Source organism: Vigna radiata, chromosome 6 (genome assembly GCF_000741045.1).
Source record: "Vigna radiata var. radiata cultivar VC1973A chromosome 6, Vradiata_ver6, whole genome shotgun sequence".
Classification (NCBI taxonomy): Eukaryota; Viridiplantae; Streptophyta; class Magnoliopsida; order Fabales; family Fabaceae; genus Vigna; species Vigna radiata.
The window spans coordinates 31,623,546-31,640,946 of NC_028356.1; the positions used below are offsets into that span (position 1 = coordinate 31,623,546).

The 17,401-nt window shown below is 30.0% G+C and overlaps 3 protein-coding genes across 3 annotated transcripts; 2 read left to right on the forward strand and 1 right to left on the reverse strand.

Moving 5' to 3' along the window:
- Nucleotides 1–872: 872 nt before the first annotated feature.
- LOC106765266 lies at nt 873–5,014 on the reverse strand. Its single transcript, XM_014649826.2, has 6 exons — nt 4,682–5,014; nt 4,117–4,587; nt 2,527–2,612; nt 2,121–2,431; nt 1,904–1,975; nt 873–1,812 (listed from the first exon to the last, which is right to left on the reverse strand). Exons 1-6 carry the CDS (start codon nt 4,878–4,880, stop codon nt 1,524–1,526), a joined length of 1,428 nt encoding a protein of 475 aa, XP_014505312.1. The 5' UTR covers nt 4,881–5,014; the 3' UTR covers nt 873–1,523.
- Nucleotides 4,879–12,011, forward strand: LOC106763707 (uncharacterized mitochondrial protein AtMg00810-like). The gene is made up of 2 exons (XM_014647873.1): nt 4,879–4,886; nt 10,745–12,011. Exons 1-2 carry the CDS (start codon nt 4,879–4,881, stop codon nt 12,009–12,011), a joined length of 1,275 nt encoding a protein of 424 aa, XP_014503359.1.
- Nucleotides 12,012–12,917: 906 nt separating this feature from the next.
- LOC106764222 lies at nt 12,918–16,957 on the forward strand. Its single transcript, XM_014648469.2, has 9 exons — nt 12,918–13,322; nt 13,448–13,651; nt 14,129–14,186; nt 14,400–14,462; nt 14,939–15,014; nt 15,631–15,746; nt 16,039–16,128; nt 16,220–16,351; nt 16,656–16,957. The coding sequence occupies exons 1-9, from the start codon at nt 12,967–12,969 to the stop codon at nt 16,788–16,790; spliced, it is 1,230 nt and encodes a 409-aa protein (XP_014503955.1). The 5' UTR covers nt 12,918–12,966; the 3' UTR covers nt 16,791–16,957.
- Nucleotides 16,958–17,401: the final 444 nt, after the last annotated feature.

Here is a 17,401-nt window from a genome sequence, read left to right on the forward strand (position 1 = left end):
TGTTTTAGTCTCTCTTTCAAACTAAGATACAATTTAGTCTTTCAACTTTAGAAAATTCTAGTTTTAGTACTTTTTACCAAATTTTTTAAACTTTATTTGTTGTTTCAAGCACGTTTCATTATAGCATTTGAATTGTTTACACTGTTCGACAAATTTTTACTTCAATGTTAACTGAGAAACGTATTTGAAACAGCAAATAAAGTTAAGAAAATTTGGTAAAAGGGACTAAAACCAGAATTTTCTAAAGTTGAAGGACTAAATTGTACCTTAGTTTGAAAGAGGGACTAAAACCAAAATCGCCTCAAAGTATAGGGACTAAAAACATATTTAAACGTATAAATATTTAACCAATCTAGTGTCTAGTTTCTAATTGGACCAGGAGATCTGGTAAAATAGAAAAAAAAAAAAAAAAAACTCGTTTTATTTTTTGGTAGGCTTAATGGAAATCCAAAGAAAATATCATTTTTAATTTTTTTAAAACGTGTTATTTTCTTTCCCAAAAAGTTGCTATTAAAAACATTTTCTTGTTGAAACTTAAACCTAAGTTCATATGTATTTTAAATGTTACTAACGAAATGTTCTATTATTAGTTTTTGTATCATTAAATTCTGATTTAATATTTCTCAAAAGTTCATTACTATTGTTATTTTATTAATACCCATTCATAAAATTTAAGTCAATTCAATGACTAGTCCTATTTTTGAAACATTCATAAAAAAATTATAAAGAAACTTAAAATAAATTGAGAAAAATATAGTTTGAGTCATTTAATTCATAGCTTTTATATCTATAAATTATCCAATTAAGCTCAAGTTGTAGTTTTAGTTAGCATTCCTTTAAGATAGTGCCAAACAATGATCATGCAGATGACATAAAAGTTCTCTCCAAAAACCTCATAAAACAATAGTAATTGGTATAAATTGTGTAAATACAACTAATATAGAATCTCCACTTAGAAAGAAAAAAGGGACAAAAGTACCTCTTTCAATGTATTTAACAGCACTTTTGACACCACCTTTTCACAAGCAAGCAATTTCGAATTTGTTCCAGCTGCTGCAAGTCTCAACCCAGAAAAATATAGCAATGCTGAATGCTGATCTCACAATGCAACCATGAATATTTTCAATTCACTCATCAGTACTATATAAAGTATCAATCTGAAAATATCTCAAAATGCCTTATTATAGCCCAGCCACCTTTTAGCTTGGTACTAAAAAAACAGATGAATCACAACTTCTCACCAAATAGCAACCATTATTAACTAGAAAAGTTCACTCAAATATACACTAGGGCCTGAGGCTAGGAGACAAAGTTACCAAAGCAGCACCCCAAGTGACCAACTTCACCATATAATCAATAATAAAATTGCTGCTGTGTAAAGCTTTCCCAGAAAAAAAGTGAAGACACCTCCATAACAAACTTGTTGATATGTAAAGGATTTCATGAACAAAACCAGCATGTGGTTGTTAGTTCAGCAAACTGTGAACCATCAGGAACCTTTGGCCCTAATAACACTGCATCTGTCAACTACCAAGCTTTCTACTCCACCTATTTCCTGATCTGGGTGTATTATGATTCGAGTCCCGGTGCTCTGAGAACCTATCATTTCTAGATGCAAATCCCATTGCATCATTCCTGCCACCTCCTCTCCCTCTTTGTCTCCTCACATGACGACCAGATGATCTGTGTCCACCTGATTTCTTTTCCTGCTCAACTTCATATGTCAATGGCTGGATTCCCTGAAGATCAGGTTCAGGAACATACCCAAAAGGCCTCTTTGACTCATCCATTCTTCTAAATGTGATGGATATCCTAGCAAAAGTTTTGACAAAATCAATATCAATAATTTGTGATTTGTTTGAAAACTTAACAGCAATTGATAGAATATCAAATCGCTTAGTACCTTTTTGCAGGAACTGCTGGCACACAGTGCTTAGCTACATCAGCTCCATTTCCATTCAAGACAAGTACAGATCTGGGGAAAAAAGACTACTTATAAGATTCTGAATCTTCTATAGAAATAAGAAAGTTGAAGAAGAATTCAATCTAACTAAGAAATGTAATAGTTGAAAAATTAAACACATGAGAGCACAGAAGATAAATCCAGACTGAATACTTACCCCATAGGTAATGGAATAGCTATCGAACCATCAAATTCACCAGGACCTATAATCTTCAAGTTTGATCCAAAAACTATATTGCACTCGCTAAGAAATGAGACAGTGCAAAATGGTCGAACAAAGTCATGGTTATCTATGTGTGGAGGTATACAGTCCCCTTCTTCATATATATTAACAATGCAACTGTCTGGCACACAAGTAGGAGGTAGTACATGCCACTTGATCAGTCGTCGGATGATGACTTTGAAAAGATCAGGTAAAGGATCAACCATTGAATGTGGAAGAATACCAGGTGGGTTACCATCTCTATCCTGTAACCGAAACCGTTACCATATTGAGACGTAAGTCCCTTTTAACTCTCTTTCAAAATAAAGAAACATAAAAGGAGGTTGAGATATAGACTAACCACTGCATAATTGTAACAGCACCCAAATTGTATGGTTTGTCGTCCCTTGCCCCTCATCCACTTTTGGGGAGCAGAAAATGTCCGCTCTGAACAAGTGAAGAATTAACATTATATAGTTCATCAGAAAAAAACAACACCAAACACATTCACTAAATAGTCAAGGAAATTGCTGTGAAAAAAATGTATTTTTTGTTTTCAGCATCTTAAGATAAGTCGTTAGCATACTGATATTGACCCCACCACAGGATCTAAAGTCTGATTTTTTCCTAAATAATATCTGTCAAATTACAAGACAATATTTACTGAATAAGGTATCTGGATAATGATTCAATTCAGTAACTAGTAATACAAAAAGAATCAAATATGGATACTTGACAAATCAGAAGCAATTATAGTGGTTAAAAATCTTAACAGAATAACTGAGGTGACAGAACAAGCATGTTATTGACAGTTTGTAGTATCAGCAACAGGTTGGGAGATACGAATTAATACAAATCTACAATAAGTAGCAGTTATAGATCATCAAATCCATAATATTACTTTACACTAGCAGCAGCTGCGCAGAAGAACACCACAAATAATCTGATTAAATTTATATTCGAAGTAAATATACAATTCAACACAGTTTCTGTTTACGCAAATAGGTTCCAACAAGTGGTAAACTTGTTAAGAACAGAATCACCCAATGGAAGTTGTTATCTCGTCAATAAGTTCATACTCTTAGAGAACAACTAAACTTGCAAGCCTAAAGCAACACATGTAATAAATGGAAAATTAGATATTTACAGTTCTCATTAAGTTTGAGTACAATAAGCCATGCCGAGTGACTGTGATTTTGGTTACATGCTTGATTTTATTATATACTCACTCTGAACACAATTATGAGTAAAAACATGAAGTTTGGTGTACTAAATTCTAAGTAAATTATAAGTGCTTGCAGCCCACTCAAGGATATCTTATAAAACATAACCTTAAAATAATTGAGATTATATTTTCGTTCGATGACTCTTATTCTTGATAAAAAAAAAAAATAAATAAAAAAAAAAATCCAATGTAGGACGTTTTGGTGTGGGGNGGAGGGGATTATTTTCAAATTTGATTAGTAGAATTAAATGACATTGACAACCCCTTAAATAGTGAAAATATTAGTTAATCTTGCTTGCATTTGAGTCCAGAGAGAATTCATATTATTTTCTTCTTCCTTTTCGGAGTACAATGAGGTTTAAACCTAAACATGTTAAAGGTTGGACTCTCATTTCCTAAGACTGTCTATATGGCATAAAATCGTCTGAATCTTGTGAATGAATCTTAGTTCTCGAGAGATTAGTCTTTAGTCAGTCAACACCAAAATACACAAGTCCTCGTGAAAACTATCTAAACTCCCCAACCCGTAACATTCTTCCTTAACAAAGGTAGATTCAAAAGCAGCAATAGCAAAACAAATATGGAATTCAGTCAGATTTCAGTTCGTTTGAACAAAAACAACTATAATACAATTAATCAGAAGCCCATAACAAGATCATACAGGACATACAAACATAAGCAAAATCCATAAACGATTGAAACAAGTCGAGAATTGAGATCACAAACCTTTCAATTCTCCTCTTTTCCCCATCTCCTGTAATGAAGCAACATAATTGACAATCCTTTTCTGTTCAGCAAGACTGAAAATCCCTGTGTGGAGTTCAAGCCCTTCTAGAATGTTCACAAGCTTCCCATTAACCCTCTCAAAGCAGATAAAGTCCTTCTTGCGCCTCACATTCATGAACCTAATGTACTCCCTCTGCTCCCTGGGCAAAGTAGGCTTCTCAGCCACAGCCACACCCACATCAGCAGCATCATTCGAATTACCCATAACAACATTAATCCCATTGTTGTTGTTTTCTTCTTCGCCAAACTCATCATCCTCTTGGGCCATGTCGGCCCAACAAACTCTCTGGCTCGGAGTCTCCACACAGGAATTCACCTCCGCTCCGTCTTTCCAACTCCCCAGGGAATGCGTGTCGCAGTTATCTTCAGCGTCGTTTTGTTCATTGGGGCTGTCGTTTTGGGGCACTTCACCTGAAACCAAAGAACCCAGAAACCGTAAGAAAAAACAGGTGAAACCCAGATGGAAAAAAACGAGAATTTGGGAGAAAAGTAAGGGTCTTGCAACCTGGGTCGATGGATTGAATACGATCGGAGAGAGATTGAGTGCAGCGCGCGCAGAGATCTCGGGAGAGGAAGGGGAGCCACGTGGCGAGAAACTCCGAAGCGGTTCGGAGATCCGAAGGTGTGTAGTTTAAGAGGAAAGGGTCGGCGTCGGAAGCGTTGATGTTGTTGGGTTTAGGTTGTTGGTGGTGTTGTTCCTCCATGGCGAGGTGAGTCAACTCGGAAGGTAGAATCGGAGAAGAAGAAGAATAATAACACAGAAAGCAGTAAAGACCGCACACAAGAAGATACTATGCTTCTTCTCTTGCTGCGATTTGTTGTTTAAGGTTACAGTTTAACTTTATTATATACATGTATATAGATATAATAGATACAAGATATATAAATCTTTAGAAATTAGATATATTAAAAGATATATATATTATTTTGTTTTCTTTGAAATCATTAAAATTGTATCTTGCTTAACAAACAATAGTTTACCTTCAAAATCTTTTCATTGCGTTTTTAATATAACTTTATCGATATAAGATATATCAAAAATAAAAAATAATATATATATATATATATATATATATATATATATATATATATATATTACTGATATAAAGATATATAAATGTTATTATATAGATATCTTTATTTCTTTTCTTTTATCACCACTAAATTTCATTTCACTTGACAAACAAGATTTGATTTCCAAATCTTTTTATTGTTTTTTAAATATAATTTTATCGAAAAAAGATATATAATACATAATATATATATATATGCATATATTTTTTAATAAAATTATATTAAAAAAGCTATGAAGTATTTTGGATATCGAATCTTGTTTGTTAAACCTAATAGAATTTTAATAATTCAAAAAATAATTAAGATCTCTATATAATTATATATTTATATATCTTTATATAAATATGTTTATACAAAATATATATAAATATGTAATTATATAGATATTTTTATTTTCTTTTGATTTTTTAAAATTTCATTTGACTTAACAAAAGAATTAATTTTCAAAATCTTTTTATAGTTATTTTAATATAGATTTATTAAAAAAAATATGTAAAAGTATATATATATATATATATATATATATATATATATATATATATATATATATATAATTTTCTTTGTAGTCACAAAAGTTGTACTTTTATGTATATGTATTCTCTTTTATCTTATAAGAATTAAAAAATAAAAATTAAATTTTTAATTATTATTAAAATAAAAATATTATTAAATTTACAAGAAATATATTTTTAGAAAATAGTTATAAAACAATAGTTTAAAAATCTGAACAGTAAAATAATTAATAAACAGTTTACATTAATAAAAATAAAAGATGAAATTTGTAGACAAAACTCTGGATCAAAATGTATAAAATATAGAACTATATTTTTGAGAAATTGGTAAGTATTATATTAGATATGTGGATGTGGCTTTAATATTTAGGTTTGTTGATTTATTTTATGTCTTGGCAAGGAAGGATATTTTTTTATATTTGATGATTTAAATAATTTGTACGTGTAAACATAAGTGTGATTTACAATGTTTTGATATAGAAAGAAATTTTACGATAAAGATTCACAATTCACATAACGGTTGAAATTTTAGTTATGTTGTTTTTACAATTATACTAGAATTATATTATTTTTGTATATAATAGTTAGTAATATGGTGAAGTTTTATATTCTGTTTGTCAGAAATTTAGAATTCTTTGTAAACGTGGAAGTAAATTCTTTGAGTTATGAAAAAAAAAATAACCACATTTAAAATATTTTACTATGTTGATGTGTCTTGCAAAAGTTAATATATTTCTTAATAAGAAAAATTTTTTTTGGACTACATAATATTATGAAATGAGTGAAATTTCTTACAATATTTTGAAATATATTTGTCACGAGTTAAATCTTTAGTTTTTAAATAATTTTGTTTAGATCATCAACATTAATTTATGTGTTTTTAATTAGTTAAGTTGTTTTTTATCATGCTAGAATTTTTAATCAATCTTGCAATGTTCTTTAAAAATTATATATATTTTTACATATATTTATATTGTAATTATCAATAAATTTATTTTATATATTTGATTTATTTTTTATTGTGAAAAACAAATTTAATTAAATTAAGAAATAATAAACATAGGTAGAAAATAGTCATTAATAGAAAAAGTTATTACCCTCCAAAAAAAACCTTCATAATATAACTTAGATAAGAGGATCATGAAAAACCTTCGCCTTGGAGCGACTCTAACTATCCGGGTTTAAAAACTCCTTGGAAATCAATTTGTGGAGGGTAAAAACCTTTGCAAATTACAAAAAAAAAAACTCCACTAATTAACACTTTTTTGTAGTGAGAAAAAAATCTATTAGAAACTTAATTACTGATATTATTAATTTTATTGACTTTGTCATGCCAGAAAAAAATATTGTGAATCCACATATCAAAAGTTGATACATCAACAAGTATTTGAGTAGTTGAGGGAAATGAGATTAAAACTCATAAATGAGTTGCAGCGATGAACACAAATTCTTTATATGAATGACGATCTTATGAAATGGAGTTCAATGGATAATAACGAAGTTATTATTGACTTAAAGTACATTAACTAATTTATGAGGAATAAGGAGATAAGGTAAATATGTATATACCAATCCTGTCTCCATACCTAATTACAAAAAAATAAAGTATTATTCATAGTCATATTCATATCTAATCAATGTAGAGATTCTATGTTAAAATTGAGACAGATTCAAATAATATCTACAAAGAGAATCTATTCCTCATTTTTGAATATGCTAGATGTGAATTCATGTTTGAATTTCTTCAAGAGGTGGAGGTTGTAGTAGACTTGAAAAGAACATTAAGAATAATGAATTATTTGAACAAAAATAAGAGGCAAATTATACAAAAGAGAAAAATAAAGTATACATAAAGAAGACTTATAAGGTGAAAACTTAAAATGTTCAAAAATATAATATAGGAAAAAATTAATTTTATACTTTTAAAAAAAAAAATCTTGAAATATAGTATTTTTTAAGGAGATTTGGAAGTGAAGAAAAATACATAAACTTATTTATCTAATTCATCCTTCAAAAATTACTAACTAGGTTAACATGTGCATACATCTAACCACCTCACTAATGATAAGTTATAACTTCTACTTTATTGCACTTTCATAGTTTACTACAATGCATGAATCTAGCATAGTTTTTTTTTTTAATTCTTTATATGGATTTTAAATTTTTAATTCTTTTTTTTATAAATAAAATATTACCCCTTATGTATTTATACTTATTGAATGAAATGAAATTTTGAGTGTTTTGAAAGTTTGAAACTATTTGTTATGACTTTCATAGAATCTGTGTTTTTTCAATTTTTTTTTAAATCTATTTTTCAATTTTATCTTATTTTTCTTTGTCTTGGAGCGAACTCCTTTAACAAAATAGAAGTTTGACTTTGGTTCAAAGCATTTTTTTTCCATTTTGATAGATTCAACTCATATATAAAGAAGTACTACACATGAAAGATGATTGAAACAATCTTTAACCATTTTAAAAATGTTTTATAACTTGATCCTCTTATAGTACTTATTATGAAATACAAATACCTATTAGAAGGAATAATTGAATAAGATGTTATAGGGTAGAAAAAAATTTACTTATATAATTCTTATATACTTCTTAGTCTTTAGAAACACTTCTTTGCATACAATATTGATTGATTGGAAATAAAGTATTTTTTTTTTGTTTTGTGATAAAATATTTACAAATGAATTATACCAATAATCTCTACATTTTTTCTTATAACTTATGTTTTAAAAACGATGCTTTTCTTGGCATAGATAATCTCTAAAAGAAATGACAACATTTATGCACAGAATAAAAGTAATATTTGAATACTCATATTGTTATATAATAATAGAATTAGATTTTCATTATTTTAAGCTTTTTCAAACATTAGTTATCAAATTTATTTTCAAACATTCTTTCTTACATTAAAAACAAAATTATGACTAAAGACTAATAGAATGAAAGTGGTTTTTGATATTCATAACTTTTTTGAATTACATTAATCAATAATTTTTCTTAAACTATACTTTCTATAATGACTAGATTTTACACAATATTTACGAAATTCCATCACTTGTTAATATAATGATTTTTACACGTTCCTATTTTGCACAGTTTTAAAGTTGATGTTGAGATTGAAGATGAGTTTTTAATAAGGTAATAATATACTTTATATTCAAGTTGTCCAGGATTTGCAGTGAAACTTTTTTAAGCAACTTTACCCTTAAATATTTGTTAGTGTGTTTTTGTGAAAATATTCACCTATGACAAATTATGCAACATAAAATAAAGATGAGTCACAAATTTAACTTTGTTATGAAACTATTATTGTAATTATGAATTAGATTATATCTTTAATCTCGTATCCTTTTTTTTTTTATTTATTTATTTGGATAGTAATGTTTAATATGACCTGGACATTATATACATAACATTATTAACGTAATAATCTTATAGAAAATATTGATAAATTACGTTGTTATATTTGACAATTTATTATGACATAGAGGTTTGGTAATATAGTTATTAATTTATTATAGTTTAAATAGGTTATTGCTTATTATTTTCTTAAGAGGGAGTATCAGAAATAATTAAAAATCTCCTTGAATAAAAAATATAATTGTAAAGTATAATTTTAAATATAGAAAAAAAGATATAGACCTTGTAAAATATAATTTTAAATATAAAAATATTTTTTGGATTAAAAAGTGAAAACAAAGGAAAAAAAGTGAAGATATTTATTTCACAAAAATAAAGATTATAAAAAGCATTGAAATACAGAAAAAAGAAATATATTTTAAATGTTTAAATTTTCTCTATAATCAAAGAAAGTACTATATATAAGAGATAAGATAATCTATTCTCTTTTTTCACAATTTCTTCTCCAGGATTGTTACTTTAATATAATTGATCACTACTATTAATAATTATATTTTTTATGATAATAATTAAATTAATTTTATTATATATATTCAAATTGAAATATAAGATATAATAATTAAATATTCATAAATATATTTTATTACTGTAATGAAATGAAAAATAAAAATAATAAATAAAATATTATATATTTATTTGACTTTGATAGTTTATTTTAATATATTTTTATTATGAAATAATTGTTTATCCATTTAAATTTTCTAATAATTTAATATTTTAATTTACAGTTTTGAAAATTTATTTTATACATTAAATTATTTTAAAAAATTATTTTATAAATTATTCTCTTAATATATAAATACACAATCAAATTATTTTATCATATAAATCAAATTTAATATAAATTCTCTTTTTGTCAAAATATACAAACAAACTTTCATTAGTGTAACAAATAATGATTTTACAACTTATGAAAAAAAAATCTTTAAATAATTATGCAGAACGTATCAAAACTTGTAATTTGTCTGCAAAAACATTATCGATATATAACATTTTAGATAACTAACTTATTTTATACACTAATTTGTGGCAGGATCACATTGTAAAAGTGCGAAACATTCTTTTAAAATTATTTCAACCTTAGTTTCAAAATTAAGTTTATAAAAGTGTAATTGTCAAAATTGAAATGATAAAAGTTATTTTGTGTTCAAAATTGTAGAATTTGAGTTTTGAAACCATAATTGTATTGACCTATTAAAATATGGGTTAAATATATTTTCAGTCCTATCAAACGATTTTCTTTTTAGTTTCTCTTTTAAATTTTGCAACATTATAATTCTTTTTAAAAAAATTATAATTTTTCGTTCTCCAAAGCTGACTGCGTTAAAAAGAAGTTGAGTTGATTAACCGTGGAGTGTCACGTCATTTTTTTTCTGACACTAAGTCAATCTCCCTCCCTCACTAGCGTCGTCTTGACACCTTCGCGGTCTCCGAACAATTCCTCCTCACCAACCTGGCCTTCCACGACGAGACCCACCTCGACTCCTTCGCGGTCTCCGTCGTCCCTTGCAGCCACTGCTGGTAGTTCTTCCAAGAACTCCGCGACCATTCAGCCCGGTAGTGAAGTCGGTGACCATTCGCACAGTTTTGAGCATTACTTTATCAAAGTCATGGTCCATTCATCAATTGGACGTCAAAAATGCTTTTTTACATGGTACTCTCAATGAAACAGTTTATATGCATCAACCCATGGGTTTTAAAGATTCCTCTCATCCTGATTATGTTTGCTTGTTAAAGAAATCACTCTATGGCCTAAAGCAAGCCCCTCGTGCTTGGTACAAGCGTTTTGCAGATCATGTGGCCACAATCGGTTTCAATCATAGTAAATCTGATCACTCACTTTTCATATATCATAAGGAATCTGACATTGCATATATTCTGTTATATGTTGATGATATTATCCTAATAGCCTCCTCTGACTCTCTTAGAAAGTCAATTATGTCATTATTAAGTGCAGAGTTCGCTATGAAGGACCTTGGTCCACTGAGCTATTATTTAGGGATTGCAATTACCCGTAATGCAACCGGTATGTTTCTCTTGCAAAAAAAATATGCGGAAGAAATTCTTGAAAGAGTAGGGATGACTAATTGTAAAACTTGTCCCACACCGGTTGATACAAAGCCCAAACTTGGTGCCTCTAATGACATTCCCTATGCAGATCCTACTAAGTATAGACGTCTTGCAGGTGCATTACAATATCTTACTCTTACAAGGCCTGGCATTTCTTATGCGGTGCAACAAGTATGTCTTCATATGCATGATCCCAAGGAAAATCACATGAATGCTCTCAAGTGTATTTTACGTTACATTCAGGGTACTATTGATTTTGGCCTGCATTTGTATAAATCCACCATTGGCAACCTCCTCTCCTACACAGATGCCGATTGGGGTGGATGTCCGGATACTAGACGATCTACCTCTGGATATTGTGTTTTCTTCGGTGATACTTTGATTTCATGGTCGTCTAAACGACAACCTACATTATCCCGCTCTAGTGCTGAGGCCGAATACCGAGGAGTAGCTAATGTTGTTTCTGAATCTTGTTGGATTCGAAACCTCCTTCTTGAGCTTCATTGCCCAATTCACAAAACTACAATGGTGTATTGTGACAATATGAGTGCCATTTATCTATCAGGTAATCCAATTCAACATCAATGCACAAAACACATTGAAATGGACATTCACTTTGTCCTTCATATTCCGTCCCGCTATCAAATTGCTGATATCTTCACTAAAGGCCTTCCGCGCATACTCTTTGATGATTTTTGGGACAGTCCAAGCGTTTGTAAACCTTCCGTTTTGACTGCGGGAGTGTGTTAGATATGATTTTTTTATAAAATAATCTGTTATTATTTTGAGTATATTTTGTAACATTAGTTGCCTAAAGGTTAGCTTCAATTATAGCTTGTCAGTTATAATGGTAGCCTAAATTGTAGCTTAAAATTTGTATATATTCCTTATCAATGAATGCAAAAGTACGAGTCATTTCCTCCGGTTCACGTCAATTCATATAATGTGCTACAATCTACCTCTTTAACACCTTCACCTCCTTTGCGAGCTATCCACACCAAATTCTTAAAAAACCATCAATGGTATGCTTGCTTAATTGTCATATAATAAAATAAGAGTAATGTAGGCATTTTAAATATTATGTTAGCGGAAATAAAATTTATGGGAGTGCAAAAAGAAACATTATAAGTCAGGTCATAATAACTCATTGGTCCGACAAAAAACGTAACCAGCCTTTTACTTTTTCCACTTACACATCTTCTTTTTGCACTTCTTCAATTATGGTGTATTGCCAATTAACTTTGAAAATCTTATACTTTTCAAATAATATTTAAAAACAAAATACACTTTTAGATTATGTATTCTGAAACAAAAATCTAAAATTTGTTGGAACATATGATTCAATTATTTTTATATTCTTAATAACATTTGTTTCAATAAGTGCAAGAACGTTAAACAAATCTTTGTTATTAAATAATTAAAAAGAGGTGAAGAAAGAAAAAACACAGGTTGGAAAGTAAAATAAATGTATCAGGAACAACAGGGAGAGACATCAAAATCGTGGCGAAATCTTCTTAACATATCGTGGCCAAACCTCACCAATCCAATAAATTTAAAATTACTCAACCACTGAATGACACAAAATTTGTACAAATAATAATAATAATAATAAGAATAATTTTATAACCTTATTTTCTACTGCACTTTGCAGTTTGGACAGGAATAGTCTGTTAATTTCCCATATTCAATTGCTATCTAACAGTTAATGGAAATGGCTTCCTCATCCTTCATCTTAGGTTCAGATTTGAAATGCATACTCTCTTCTAGGAACACTAAAACCATGTCTGGGTTTGGTGTACTGAGACACACTAACCCAAATGGTTTGTTCAGCAAATTCTTCCCCTTTCACACTCTATCCACTAGAATGGTAGCAAGGACTACAAATATGGTTTCTGATGTTTATGTTGGTGGAAACACAAGTAGCAGAGTCAATAGCAAGGTGTACACCAAGTTGGACTCTTGTTTGGTGATACCACCTACCCCCAGTCGTGCCAAGCCTCGAGCTATAATCAAATTCCTGGGTGGTGCCTTCATTGGGGCTGTTCCTGAAGTTACTTACGGGTATTTTTTTTTTTTGTTACCCTTTTGTTTTTTCACTGCAAAGTTTGAGTCTTTATCATTGATAGCTGGTTTTCTCATGTGGGTGGTGATATTGATGGTCTGATGAGCTTTCGGTGATATTGCAGGTACCTGATAGAGTTTTTAGCAAAGGAGGGTTTTTTGGTGGTGGTGGTGCCTTATAATGTGACATTTGACCATTCTCAAGCTGCTAAGCAAGTCTATGATAGGTTCCAAGCTTGTTTGAGTACTATCCTGACATCTGGGTTGCCTCAAGCCAATCTGTCTCCTGCTCAGCTTGAAGACCTTCCTCTTTTCTCTGTTGGCCACAGGTTGTTGGATTGTTTAATGTTTAATACTTCTCTTTTCCTTTATAAGCAGAATAATGAGTGCATTTTTTTTGTCTTAATTATAAGAAACACACAGTACCCATTCTTGAGATGTATTAATAGTTAAATTCTTTCTTACCTTATTTGTTGTAAAGTTGACTAATGATACACTCACTCAATTTGAGTGAATGTATTTATTGAACTGTATATAATACAAGCCACACTCATGTGAGAAAATTATTTATTTTGAGCAATGTCACTAGATATAATTACCACTTAAGCCATTTAATCCTATGAGCATTTTTGGAATAACATTTAAAATTATGATATTGTAAAGTAGACAAAAGACAACCTAACTATTCATTTTGGTTAGTCTTAGTGATTAGTTATTTGTTTCTTATACTATATGGGGGGAATGATCTTTCTTACTATAATGAATGTCAAGAAAGTAATATATTTCTTGTTTTTTGAAATCTGTAGCAATGGTGCACTTCTTCAACTACTCATAGGCAGCTTATTTTCAGAGAATATACCCAAGGTCTGGTTATTTTTCTTACTGCTGCAGCAAAAGACTGTATTTGTACATGCACAAAATAATTTTGATACTATTTTAACTAATAGTGTACAAATTAAATTATTATAGCATAGTTTTAGTTTGTGGAGGCATTATGTGGATTATGAAGTTTCGTTACTTAAATATAACTTAGCAATTCAAGGAGTGTGACGAAAATGTATATATTTCTTGTGGAAGGCTAATGCTGTAATCTCATACAACAACAGGCCAGCAACGGAGGCAGTCCCATACTTTGAACAGGTATTGACACTCATACTTGATGCAATCTATTACATAATTTATCCAAGAGTCTTTATAGGCTATTACTTTAATCTAATGTCTGTTTCTTCATTCTTGTGGTTATAATAAAGAAATATTTTTCTAAAATCTGTGTTAAGTGTTTACCTTCCAACTAGAACTTTTGTTATGAAATTTAGAATTAAGTTTGATGGAGGATGCACAAATTTTGAAGGATATATACACTGCTAATATGTTTTTTTGGAGAAATATTCGCTGTCTGGGCAGGATTCTTTGATATTTTAGTATAATCCAGTGTGGCATCAGAACCACTGAAATCAACATTGTTCATGAAATCATTTCGTACGGCCTTACAGAGATAAGATGCTCTTCAAAGGGCATAATATTATTTATATTCGTACTGAATTTCAGCTGATAGAGCATTTTTATAAGTTGTTCATCTCCATTGTGCTCTAAAACTTTGCAGTGCTGCTCTGCAGTTGGGTCCTGCAGTCAGCCAAATGATGCCAGTTATGGAGGCAGCTCCATTTTATTCAATAGCTAGAAATGCATCAGGTATCTCCTCAGCTCGCTTCTGATGGTTTTGCTTTTGCATCAGCGTTTTGTGAAGCTGTAGATAATCTTACTCTTCCAATTGTCCAAAAATGACAGCATTACCATCATTACCTTCTTTGTTATATGTTACTTTCTAAGATCCTTCTTATTCATTATGTAACTCAATCTTACAAAACCGGGTAAGGACTATTCAACTTTATAAAGCTTGTTTAAGTCATATTTGTAGTTGATGTGAAATTAAACTACCATCCTCTAGGCTACCGTTTTGTCCCCAAAGAGGTTGTATATAAGGTGGTCTAACGGGATGACTGCAATTAAAGAGACTTTTCCAACAATATGCAATGGGATGTAGAATGATCCTCCTCCACACTTGCTTTGCTTTACTAGAAGTGAGGTGATTGAATAAGTAGAGAATTTTGAAAGTTAGATATGATATAGTAACTTTTCTCTAAATCAGAGGTCTCGGTCTAAAACCAAAATTGTTGTTGGCCCTGAAATAATATAACTCTGCCCTACCACCTCAACACTCAATTGTAATCCTTGGTGTGTTTAAAAATTGACTATATTAATTTTTTGTATCTATGATGATAATGCATGTCATCTGCAATCTATGTAGGAGATGCATTAAAGATGGTGTTGGATGCTGTTAGATCAACTCTACCAGAATCTGAGCAGGAAAGACTGAATTCCTTAACTAAATTTGTTGATCAGTTGCCATCAGTAATGAATGAGGTACTTGTTAACTGTTGATTGGAGATTATTTTATGCTATTTATTTCACTTAAGTATGTGTTAATGGGAACACCTTGTAGGTGAAGTTTTGTTGTTGATTCCCATGTTATTGTTTATGTATCAACCACACATCCTGCATAATCTTTTTCCTTGTTAATTTTTCATGTATTGGATGCATATATAATTTCTAAGGTAACGGATGAACTTTTTGATCATTGACTTTTAATGATGCTTAAATCTTAATTTACATGTTAATGAGTGCATATGTGTATGTATATTTCTTGATCTGTCAGGTTTCGCAAGGAGTATCAGAGTTCAAGCCAACACCATCTGAAAACCGTGATTGCTTTAAATGTTCATACAATGTTGAACACACACTATTGGTTTGTCCAATGCTGTATGCCTTAGAACTTGTAGTTGAAAGATGGGTGGCATTGGTAAAATGTGTCTGATATTGTTTATCTGCCTCTCTAGGTGAAGTTCAATGTGGACGCAATTGATGAGACAGATATTCTTGAAAAAACACTAAAGCCTCGTGTGGAGTCATTGGGAGGGACATTAGAGAAAGTGACATTAAGTGGTAACCACATCACACCATGCATTCAGGTCAAACTTCTTTGCATCCTCCTTTTGTACCATACATGTTCATCACAGTATCATGGCAGTGAAGTGACTCTGTTCACAAGCAAATTGCATAATATGGAATAGCAGATTTTCTAATTAAGGATCAATTCGGACCTTTCTTTTTCTTAAACAATTTTAAGTGAGAAAACTAAGAAAATGAAATGAATTTTTTTTGATAAGTTTTAAGCCTAATTCATTCTTACTGGTTTGTAAAATAAAGATTGTAAATTGATTTTATATTTAATCGGTAAGTTATCTAAGATTTGATTTTTGATTGGGAGATCAGGAAGTGAAGTGGGAAGTGGGTAAATTGTATACTCCTGCAGATGCTGTTGCTCAAGGGCTTGCATCTCTTTCTTTGAATGATACCAAGATCCTTGCCAGAACTATTAGTGACTGGTTCAGACGCTATGAGGCTTGAAGTCAAAGGGTACACAATGCAAATATAATAATATAATGCTTATAGCAAAAGTTATAAAATTTTGAACCTATGAAGTGTATATAATTTGTAGGTTAAGATAAATGTTGGTAGTTTATATCATTTATTAGATTCATGTTTGTTTGCAATGCTTTTTTTTAGAATTAAGATGAATCAAAACTTCACTTTTCTATGATAATAATATATATATATATATATATATATATATATATATATATAGATGAATTGGTTAATGCCCATGGATTAAGTAACTTCTCGAATATAAATATAATGTGGTTACTTTGTTTTTACATGGTTTATTTTGTAGGCAAAATAATATTATTAAAATTCAAATAGTGAATCATTTGCTTAAAATACATAATTTGTTAAACTAATGTGGATAAGTTAATTTTAATTCACAGAATAATTATTATTTTTTTCTTATTTAATGGAGAAGATTGTCCAAACATAGTCTACACTTGAACAAGGACAAAAACAATATATACTATCGAAAAGCGCACATAAAAAGGTGCCCATATAAGTAAAATGTCTAGAAAATTCTTATGTGGCTAGTATTCTTTTAGAGTAAAATATTTCTTTTCAAAATTAAATTC

What these genes read in the sequence shown, in the direction of transcription:
- LOC106765266 (XM_014649826.2), bottom strand. Translation starts at nt 4,880, where the DNA reads ATGGAGGAACAACACCACCAACAACCTAAACCCAACAACATCAACGCT. An exon ending in GCTGTTACAATTATGCAGTG is followed by an intron (nt 2,432 to 2,526) that starts GTTAGTCTATAT and finishes TTTCGGTTACAG; the next exon opens with GATAGAGATGGTAACCCACC. An exon ending in GCTATTCCATTACCTATGGG is followed by an intron (nt 1,976 to 2,120) that starts GTAAGTATTCAG and finishes TTTTTTCCCCAG; the next exon opens with ATCTGTACTTGTCTTGAATG.
- LOC106764222 (XM_014648469.2), top strand. Translation starts at nt 12,967, where the DNA reads ATGGAAATGGCTTCCTCATCCTTCATCTTAGGTTCAGATTTGAAATGC. An exon ending in TTTCAGAGAATATACCCAAG is followed by an intron (nt 14,187 to 14,399) that starts GTCTGGTTATTT and finishes TTCTTGTGGAAG; the next exon opens with GCTAATGCTGTAATCTCATA. An exon ending in AATAGCTAGAAATGCATCAG is followed by an intron (nt 15,015 to 15,630) that starts GTATCTCCTCAG and finishes CAATCTATGTAG; the next exon opens with GAGATGCATTAAAGATGGTG.